This window comes from Urocitellus parryii, unplaced genomic scaffold (assembly GCF_045843805.1).
Source record: "Urocitellus parryii isolate mUroPar1 unplaced genomic scaffold, mUroPar1.hap1 Scaffold_152, whole genome shotgun sequence".
Classification (NCBI taxonomy): domain Eukaryota; kingdom Metazoa; phylum Chordata; class Mammalia; order Rodentia; family Sciuridae; genus Urocitellus; species Urocitellus parryii.
The window spans coordinates 147168-158240 of record NW_027552075.1 but is presented as its reverse complement, the minus strand read 5'-3'; the positions used below and the strand labels follow the sequence as shown (position 1 = coordinate 158240).

The following is an 11073-nucleotide window of genomic DNA, read 5'->3' as shown; positions in this document are numbered from 1 at the left end:
CACAGCTCCCCCTCTCGGCCCCAGGCCTCTTCCCCAGCCAACAGGCCGGTACCATCTGTACAGTCCCCTGGCCCAGTCCTGTTTCCTGTGTGCAGGAGGTCTGTTAGTTCCTGGCCCGGCATTCACCCTAAGCCAGGAACCCTGGGTAGCTCCGACACACAGTTCATTCACACTGAATGCCCTTCCTGGGCTGCCCACCAACCAGCACACTCAGGTCACAGAGGCTTCCTCCCCGCAGTGGGTCCCAGGGTCTCATATTCTGAGCCTCACAGACACAAACCCAATCGCCTTCAATGTTCTTCATACCATACTGCTCCTCAGGACAGCAGCACCGCTGCTTAATTTTCCGGGATCATAGACATCCCCCCACCTCGCCCTCTGGTCCTAAAGATGGAACACAGGAGCTCTCTACCACTGACCTACATCCCCAGCCCTTTTTATTTTGAGTAGTTCTCCCTAATTTGTCCAGACTGGCCTTGAACATGCAATCCTCCTGCCTGGGCCTCAGGATTACAGGCAAGTGCCACCACATTTGGCTCACAGAGGCCTTTGAAACTTTGATGGGTAGTCCTCCCCAGAAAATGAACTGTGGGCAGATCCAATCCGGTGGACTTCTAGTTTGCAGTCTGTACTTCATAAAAAACACAAATGTCCTCCACATTGTCTCCTTTCCCCACCTCCTCTTCCCAAGATCTAATCATCAGCCTCATGTGTTTACAACTTTCCACCCTCCAGCTTTTAGCACCAGATATCATCTAGAAGGACAGAAGCACCCAGCTTCAGGTACTCTAATATGCAAGTGGAGTTTGAGTTCGCCTGTGCTGCGATCAAGCAGCTGAAACGTCCTGTGAGCGATCAGGATAAACTGCTGATATACAGCTACTACAAACAGGCCACTCAGGGTGACTGCAACATCGCTGCCCCTCCTGACTCAGATGCAAAAGCTAAAGCAAAGTGGGAGGCATGGAACGGGAACAAAGGGATGTCCAAGATGGATGCCATGAGGATCTATATTGACAAAGTGGAAGAGCTGAAGAAAAATGAGGCTGGTTAAGGACACTTGAACAGACAAAAGGAAAATAGTATAACTCCTCTGGTAGGGAATGGGCTTCTTAAAAGACCCTGATGGCTGAAATGTCCTGAAAGGTTAGCTGAGACATCAATAAATTACTGAAACTGCAAGAGAGTGAGTGACTGCTTTAGGAAAAGAGAAACTCAGTGACTGTGACAGTCCTGGGGAGATATCCAAATGTATGAAAGACATCCCTCCTCTAGGTAAATTCAAAGTGGCTTTTTCTGTAGTTTTGAATGCCATTTCCAGTCTTCCTATTCCCACAGCATATGTAGATATTTGGCAGTAGAGAGGATGGAAGAGGATGGAGAATCATGTTGTGAAAATGTCCAAGGTTGGAGGTAAGTGACCATTTTCCACTGATTGGGTCTCTGAGGGGGCTGGGGCCCCACCCTGTATCTTTTCAGGGAATGCCAACTCACCAATAACCTAACACTAGGGAGGAGAAAGGGACTCTGTCTTCCAGAAAGCGAAAGTCAAGTCCAAGCCCTTGGGGGGAAGTCAATGTTTTGAGAGAAGCCAAACTTTTGGAGACACAGTGAAGTAACTGATGTATCACAACACAGCATCTCAGAAACAATGGAACAGATGGTTTCAAAATTCCAGTCTCTGAAAGACTCTTCTAAGGTGTTAGCAATCAAAATTTTCTTGGGACTACAGTAGCAAACCTTGGTTCCTGCTTGGGAACCTGTGTAGGACAGTATGTATAGGTATTTATATGTGGGATTTGTTGTAAGCACTCAATATACCCCTTGACCCATGCAAGTGTCAAAGTGTCCAGCCCCAGTGTCTACTCCTTATAAAAAACCATAGAGGCATCAATGCTAACATGTTCCAGTGGCTAGGATATGAAATGCTGAATTCTTAAAGACATTTCAGAGAAACAGGTCTGCTGTGGCATGGCATTTCCCAGTACTTTTCCTTAAAAACTATTGTCGGGGGGCTAGGGATGTAGCTTAATGGAAGACCACTTGCCTCACAAGTACAAAGCCCTGGGTTCATGGTGAAGGGGACAAAAACCCCACAATAACCAAAAAGACATTTTCACAGACAATGATATCAGGTCAGCTCCATGAGGGACCATTTAACAATAGAAGTAACAACCATAAAGACTTAAGAGGACAAAGAAAACCAAGTCTCACCAGTTCTCTTTAAGATATTCTGTTCATATATTTACAAGTTGCTAGGTACATTACTTAAGAATAAAGTATATCCAGTACAGCCCAATGACTAAATAACTATTTTAACTATGAAGTGGGCAAGAACCACACTGTAGAATAGAATGCTGCTCTCTCTTCTTTCAAGGATATTATGAACACATTTTGATGCCTTGAGGACCATGATTCATGTTAAATATGAACAATAGACAAATAATAATATATCTTGCTCCAAAATATGGGGTAGTTTGGCAGTTACAGGTATGCCATCCTATTTTGTAATTATAGAACCTGAAAAGGTAAAAAGGTGCCATAATTAGGACTACAGGAAGCAACTGTAAGGAAGATTAGGTTTAAAAAGAAAAGATGAAACACAGTATATGTTTCATAGTATACAGTGTGCTAAATTTTGTGGAGGAAAGGGAGAAAATAAGAATATATTTGTATTTGCTTAAATGGTTACCTATAGGGCTGGGATTGTGGCTCAGTGACAGAGCACTTGCCTAACATATATGAGATGCTTGGTTTGATCCTCAGCACCACATAAAAATAAAGGTATTGTGTCCATTTACAACTAAAAAAAAATGGTTATCTATAGGAAGCAGGAGAAATGGGATTGATAGGCAGAGGTAGAAGCAGGATTTGTTGTAGATCTTTTTATATTGTTTTGATGTTTGAACCATGTGATTCTGTTACCTTATAAAGAGGTCTGAGGCAGCCTAGAGTGATGGCTCATGCCTGTAATCCCAGAGGCTTGGGAGGCTGAGGAAGGAAGATCACAGCCAGCCTCAGCAATTTAGGCTCTAAGCAACTTAGCAGAACCCTGTCTCAAAATAAAAAGTGAAAAAGGGCTGGCAATGTGGCTCAGTGATTAAGCACCCTTGGGTTCAATCCCTTGTATTAAAAATAACAAACAGTTGGAGGCGTAGGTACTTATTGATCAGTAAGGCTAGAGTACATTTCCTATTGATTTCCCATATGGTATGCATATGAATTCTTAGACCAAACAGGGATTTTTTATTATTTTTAATGGTACTAGGGATTAAATGGTACTAAGTGTAAGTTCAAGTATGTCTTGAGGTTAAATCCAGAGATTTAGAATGGCTATGCTGCAAGAGTTCTCCTAGGTTAGATGGATTAAATGGTACTAGTCACTGAGCTACACCTCCAGTCCTTTATATTTTTTTGAGTTCTGGTCTCATTAAGTTGCTGAACCTCACTAAATTGCTGAGGCTGGCCTCAAACTCGCAATCCTCTTGTCTCAGCATGAACCATCATGCCCAGCCTTATTAACTGTTACTATGAATTTCAGAGGACAAGTTGAAGGCCTCCTGAAAATTGACTGCCAAACCACAATGGCTCTGTGTGACAGGTTAGATAGGCAGAATGTCACATAAAGGAGGTCTGAACATCCATGGTTTAGTTAGTTCCACCAAGATGGCAGGTAGATTACCTCAACTCTCCATCTAACTTAGGAGAACTCTTGCAGCATAGCCATTCTAAATCTCTGGATCTAACCTCAAGACATAGTTGAACTTAACTTAGTAAGGCTAGACCCCACAACCCGTCAATTAAAAATCAAAGTAACTATTCTGAAAACTCAACTTAAAAAAAACAAAACAAAACAAAGCTTTACAACTTCATTTGTTTAAAAGACCAGCTCATACAAAATTGCCTTTCTGAACTAGGAGTAGCTCAGTGGTAGACCACGTACATAGCACATATGAGGTTCTGGGTTTGATTGCCAGCACTATAAAAATAAAAACAAAACAAAAAAGAAAACCCCAGGGGCTGGGGTTGTGGCTCAGTTAGAGCACTCACCTGGCACATGCAAAGCCCTTGGTTTGATCCTTAGCACCACATTAAAATAAATAAATAAAATAAAGGTATAGTGTCCAACTACAACTAAAAATAAATAAATATTAAAAAAAGAAAAACTTATAATACTTTCTCCAGTTCCACAACACTTTTCATTTAACTTATATTCCCTATCTTAGAGGACAATCTTGAATTTCAAAGCAAAACAGGACCTTTTTCTAAACAAACATCTATATATGTTTGTACTATGATTTGTTAATCAATTCTATTAGATTATTAATTCCTGATAGTACCCCTTAATAATACTGTTCCCCAAAAAACAAACTACTGTTACCATGTATTAGGCTGTTATAAGGGGGATATATAGGGCTGGGTTTGTGGCTCAGAGGTAGAGCGCTTGCTTACCATGCATGAAGCGCTGGGTTCGATCCTTAGCACCACATAAAAATAAAGATATCCCATCCACCTATAACTAAAAAAAAAATTTAAAAAGGGGGGTGGACATATATATTTGTTATAGTAAATACAGTGGTTTATGTAAATACATATATATTTGTTATAGTAAATACAGTGGTTTATGTAAATACTGTGACTAAATAAATACATACTAGTTTCTTTACCTACTTAAGGTTGACTTTTTTTTTTCCTTCTTTTTTTGGTACTGGGGATTTAACCCAGGGGTATTTTCATTGAGATTCAATTGTAGCCTTTTGTATTTTTTTGTGACAGGGTATCTTTAAGTTGCTGAAACTTGCCTCAGCTACCCAAGTACCTGGGATTACAGGCTTGCACTACCCCATTCAACTTTATCTCGTACAAGATCATTGTAATGTCATGTGTAGCTAATTAAAAAAAAAAAAAAACTCTCGTATTTTAAAATACTAAAATGTTTTCCTCTTAAGTATCTTTCTATGCATGATAGAAAGCATCACACATGGTAGAAATCAATGCTGCTTACCCACCTAGAACATTTGCCTTTAAGAAACTAGCTTCCTTTTATTAATTTCATTGCCTGTCATGTTTTCCTTTGTTGTAATCTTTTTTATTCATTTTAAAATCATTTAACAGCCAGGCATGGTAGTGTGCAGTTACTGGGAAGAGGAATGGAAGAGGAATACAAGTTCAAGGCCAGCCTCATCAATTCAGGGAGACGGGGAGCCTGGGGATGTAGCTCAGTGGTACATCACACCTGGATTCAATTCTCAGTCCAAAAGGAAAAAAAGAAAGAAGTCATTTAGTGTGTATGTTTGACCTTTATCAAGGAATTTGGACATTTTTCCAGAGTCCATCTAGTAATTTTAAGCCTACTATTTTTTTTAAATATTTATCAACTTCTATATCTTTTTTTTTAAAGAGAGAGAGAATTTTTTAATATTAACTTTTTAGTTTTCGGCAGACACAACATCTTTATTTGTATGTAGTGCTGAGGATCGAACTCGGGCCGCACGCATGCCAGGCGAGCGCGCTATCACTTGAGCCACATCCCCAGCCCTAAGCCTACTATTTTTATAGTCATTTTTAAACTAAAAATTATAATTACTTTCTTACCTCAGGAGGGATGATCACAATAAATTAGGAAATGATATTATAGAAAATAAAAAAACAAGATAAATAAATAATTACTATTATATCCACTGAGGAGGATTCCAAGTTTGAGACCAGTCTAAATAACTTAGGGAGACTCTTGTCTCAAAATGATTTGATTCCTAGGTTTGATTCCCAGTACTGCAAAAACAAATACAAGCACCCCCCCCACCCCAACAAACAAACACACAACAAAATGACTGTACAGAATCAAAGAGAAAACCACCAGATAACATTTTTTTTTCAGGCTGCAGAAACCATTTAATCCATTTGTACATAAAGAAACTAGCACAGAGGGGCACAGGGGCACACTTCTATAATCCCAGCTACTTGGGAGGCTGAGGCAGGAGAATAGGAAGTTTAAGGCCAGCCTGGGAAACTTAGTGAACCCTGTCTCAAAATAAAAACTTTCTTAAAAGGGTTGGGGATGTATCTCAGTGATAGAGCACCCCTGGGTTCCATCCCAGTACTGCAAACAAAGCAAAGGAATGAAAAAAAAAAAAGAAACTAGCACAGACCTGGGTGTGTAGAAATACATTAAATCCTTCCCATCTGTTTTCTCTGGCTTCTCAAAATATAAAGCAAGTAAAATGGGGTTTAACCAAATCTTTGTCCAAGGAACAGAATTTCTTTAAAAAAATGTATATGTTAAGATCTGCTAGAGTAGAAGATTAGAACAGCATATTATCATCAGATGCTGGAATTATGACTACTATAAGCAATTGATTTGAATTTATTTGAACAGTAACTCCTTTAAAATCTACATGATTCATCAAAATTCCCTCCATTCCCAACCAAGACTAATGCCCCATAGAGTTGTCCCAGTCTGGAAAATAATTTATTATTGATCTATTACATAATGTACCATTACAGTCCAAGTGCAGATTACAGTGAGTTCCCCTCTACCTGGATTACTGATAATTGAGTTTCATTTCTAAACATATCAGAGCTTTCAAAGATTGAAATATACAAATCTTCACTACCTAGGTCTCCTTGTCTGAGCAGGACACAACCAAGTAGTAAGAGCATTTATCAAAAAGGGACACATCAGGCTTCACAGGTGCCACGCAAGAATCATAAATGCTTGTTTCACATGATGTCTTCCATTAACCTGAAGCCTTTGGTTTGTTTCTTTGAGCAAACCACTCATCACTTTTATCTGCTGCCATTGCCTACAGAAACAGAAATATACATTTATTCCAAGTCTGAAAAACAATATATACTTTATATCTCACTGCATGTACTATGCACAAAGAAGAAATTGATATTTAAAGAGTGTTCATCCAGTGTATTTTGTTTAATGTGATAGAGATGCTAGTGAATACTGATCAACTGCTTGGTGATTATCAGTCTGCAGAGTTAAGGGCAAAGTCTGTTGGCTGATGAAAGTGCAGGGACCATGCATGCCAGCCTGTGAGGTCTGTGGTAGAACAAAAATCTTTAGTGTCATGAGACTCAGTCTGAGACTAAGGTCAAATAAAAGCAGGTACTTGATGTTTTAGCTAGTGGGCCTTGAATGATTCATTTTTTTTTAAATATTTATTTTTTAGTTGTAGTCGGGCACAACCACAACTATTTATTTATTTTTAAGTGGTGCTAAGGATCAAACCCAGTGCCTCATGCATGCAAGGCAAGTGCTCAACCAGTGAGCTACAACCCCAGCCCAAATGATTCACTTTTTAAAGGCTCCTCCTAGCCTACTCCACCAATATCAGTTCTGTTGGGTTAGTTTTATTCCTATTAACTCAAAGAGAATCCTTGTTAATGAAAGAACTCTTACAAGAGTTCTTTTAGCTGTTTGTTAAGAAAAACACTTAGGCAGCCCAAAAGCAAGTATGGAAATAGCTTTCTTAAAAAAAAAAAAAAACAAAAAGGACAGGGCTGGGGTGGTAGCTCAGTGGTAGAGCACTTGCCTCGCATACGTGAGGCCCTGGGTTTGATCCTCATTGCCACCATAAAAAAATAAAATAAAGTTATTGTGTCCATCTATAATTTAAAAATATTTTTTAAAAAATGACAGTTTTCATCACAAGCTAGGTACTAAGCTGGATCAGGTGTGGCAGCTATGACAAAGTCTCAGGCTGTGGGGTCTATATAGAACAGCCTAGGACTCACATATGGATACAATTACTTTGCACAGAGAATATGTGTGTGTGTGAGGCATTCACTATAATATAGCCATGAACAAAGTGGTACCTGACCAACAAGAAATAACTAATTGGAGAAAGTGTAAAAAATACCCATCTACCTTCAGAAGGAAGTCACAAGATGATGTCAGTAATTGAAAATGAGAAAACGAATGTATATAATGTATATATCTTGTTTAGAAATAGTAAAGGTGATGGCAGTCTTGGATAATGGGTCAAAGATGGGGCAAGACATTATTACATTTCATTTATATAAATCTTAGTACTGGGCTGGGGATGTAGCTCAGTTGATAGAATGCTTGCCTTGCATGCACAAGGCCCTGCGTTCCATCCCCAGAACCACAAACAAACAAACAAACAATAAAATCTTAGTATTATCTGATTTATTCTGATGAAAATAAAAGGTGCTTAAAAATCAAAGATATGCTAAAAAGCAACAAAGATTCACAATAGTTAGAATTGCAAAATTTTCTCTTTTAGGTACCATAAAAGTGGAGGGACAGAACCCAAGAAACTTTCTGTTTTTTTTTTTTTTTTTTTTAAGATGTTGATGAACCTTTATTTTATTCATGTATTTATATGCAGTGTTGAGAACCAAACCCAGTGCCTCACACATGCTAGGCAAGTGCTCTACTACTGAACCACAACCCCAACCCCAGCTCTCTGAGTTTTGAAGCACAAGTTGAAGAACAGGGAAGAGAAAAAAACTCTTTGGGTAAGGCAAGGTTTGGGTTAATATAAACAGTTCAATGGGACTGGAATATGGATAGGTAAGTGACTTCTGTGAGACAGTAGAATAGATCAAAGTAGGGAAGGGCCAGACATGACCACGTCCTCTGTCAGAGGGTTTGGCATACATCTTGAAAGTACTGGAGAGCTATCAGAAGATTAAACACTTAATCACTGGATTGCTGCTGTGGAAAGCTAACACTGGTAGCAAGAAAGGGGGATGTACTGGAAGGTGGGAAGAGGCTTTTGCAGTATTACAGGGGATAATGAAGACATTTTCAAAAATAAAGTTGTCAGACCAAAGACATTTCAGAACTCACATCTCTTGGTGACTAAGAAGAGCTAGAAGAATTTAGGAGTGTGAAGAAACAACATACAAATGTGGCTCTGTCTATACATCTAAAGCTATTTTAAAATAAAAAAACATGTTAAAAACAAAACAGTTGAAACAACAACAACAAATCAGTCCTGAGGACTGTGGTGTGAACAATTGGGATAAAAGACATACTGTATATACTACCCACAAGAAGAAGCAGGGTATAGAGAAAGGAAAAGAATAGACTATGAAGCCCAAAAGACCTCCACCCAAGTCCCTGCTTGACACTTAGCTGAATGAATGATGTTTATGGCTGAGTGGCTTAATCATTTTTTTTTAAATTTATTTTTTAGGTGTAGATGGACACAACACAATTTCTTTATTTTTAGGTTGTGCTAAGGATTGAACCCAGCTCCCACCCCTGCTAAGCGAGTGCTCTACCCCTGAGCCACAATCCCAGCCCTGGATTAATCTTTTTGAGCCTCAGTTTTCTCATCTGCAAAGGGGAATGCTATTAACCTTGCAGACTATACTAAGAATTATAGAAAGTACATAAAACACTTAAGAATGTGTCCAAATAAGAGATACTTAGTAACAATCTCCATTGAATATTATTAAAAGAAGAATGGATTTTTTTTTTTTTTCTTTAAGATAAGTTACAGACACCCCGTGGGATCATGGTGAAGAGGCTCACTAGACACAATACTGGTCTGGAACCAAAAGCACTAAATATTAAAAGTGGATAAATGGGCTTCCCTGCTCTTCAAAAGACTCCGCTGAGCTGGGAATGTAGCTCAGTGATAACATTTGCCTAGTATATGCAAGGTCTTGGCTTCAAACCCTAGCACCACCAACAAAATAAAATAAAGAAAGAGCCAAACCAGAGTGGTAGTACATGCAAGTAATCACAACAACTTGGGAAGCTGAAGCAGGAGGATTGTGAGTTTGAGGCCAGCGTCAGCAACTTAGTGAGACCTTGTCTCAAAATAGAAAACAAAAAGACCTGGGGATGTAGCTCAGTGGTAAAGTGCTCCTAGAATAAATCCCTACACCAAAGACAAAAGAAAACAAAACAGACAAGCCATAGACTAGAAAAAATACTTGCATTTGCAGGTATCTACCAAATTACTTATATATAGAATATATAAAGAACTCCAACAAGTCAATAAAAATGAATAAGTTAAAATATGGATTTAAATGAGCCTTAAAATAAGAGCAAATATTTAAATAAGAGAAAGAACATTTCAGGAGAATAAAATAATATTAACAAAGACATACAGAGTGAAAAATACATTCATTTTAGAGATTAGTGAATAGCCTAGAATGGTTAAAATGTAAAACAGATCAGAAGTCTACCTTTCAAATCATTTGTCATGAAGTCCACTGGATCAAATAAATTTGTTCTGTACTAATATATTCTAATTAAATAAAAACTAGTCACAAAAATGTAGGGCAAACCAATAGTATAAAACCATTTTTCAGACAACAGGGAAATTTTAATAACTGGATTTTTATCCCAGGACTGCCAAGAGAGAGGGAATGAGCACTGGATTTTAGATGACACTGTTGATACACAGTTCCCATCCCAGTGCCAGGGATTGAATCCAGGACCTTGCACATGCTAGCACTCAACCACTGAGCTATAACCCCAGCCCATACTGTATATTTTTTAAGGGTGACAATGTCAACAATGGTTTATAAGAAAATTGTTTAATTCCTACTTCCTTATATTGTCATAAAAAGTACGAAATACTTAAGTATTTTAGAATTTTAAAAAATGGTATACTAATCTGAGATATGTCTTAGAAATCCCCAGCCAAAAGAAAAAACAAAAGAAAATCAGGACTGGGGATTGAAGGAAAGAATGATAAAAATAACTATGGTACAGAGGTGATGGGTGAGAGTCACACAGGGATTTGTTGTACTTTTCTTTAGTCATCAGGGAAATACAAATTAAAACCAAAACAAGAAATAATCTTTCAACTGTTAGAATGGCTAAAACCCAGAAAACAAAAACCCCAAATGTTGGTGAGGATATGGAGCAATTGGAATGCTCAAACACCTACAGTACTTCCCCTTTATCCTTAGGTGATACCTTCTAAGACCCCTAGAGGATGCCAGAAACTGTGGATAGTATCCTATAATTTAATGCTTTCCTATCTTAACTAGGCACTTACTTTGTCCTATGGCAATAACTTGCATTTTGAAATACAAAAGCAAAACTAATACAAATATCTTTTTACTTCTTCA

The 11073-nt window shown here is 38.3% G+C and overlaps 2 protein-coding genes across 3 annotated transcripts in view; one reads left to right on the top strand and one right to left on the bottom strand.

Moving 5' to 3' along the window:
• Positions 1-793: 793 nt before the first annotated feature.
• Positions 794-1054, top strand: LOC113182850 (diazepam-binding inhibitor-like 5). Its single transcript, XM_026388952.1, has one exon. It carries the CDS (start codon positions 794-796, stop codon positions 1052-1054), a length of 261 nt encoding a protein of 86 aa, XP_026244737.1.
• A 4810-nt stretch (positions 1055-5864) lies between these two features.
• LOC144251701 (glyoxalase domain-containing protein 4) overlaps positions 5865-11073 on the bottom strand; it is a 23516-nt gene continuing 18307 nt past the window's right edge. The window contains exons 9-10 of one of the 2 annotated variants that reach the window (XM_077794471.1): positions 9827-9869; positions 6726-6803 (exon numbers count right to left, since the gene is read on the bottom strand). In XM_077794471.1, the coding sequence (XP_077650597.1) occupies positions 9840-9869 (30 nt within the window). In that variant the 3' untranslated portion in view covers positions 6726-6803; positions 9827-9839. Of the gene's footprint in view, positions 6804-9826; positions 9870-11073 lie in introns of both variants that reach the window. The other variant, XM_077794470.1, reaches the window with a different exon arrangement.

Coding starts and splice junctions, on each gene's coding strand:
- LOC113182850 (XM_026388952.1), top strand. CDS start 794: ATGCAAGTGGAGTTTGAGTTCGCCTGTGCTGCGATCAAGCAGCTGAAA.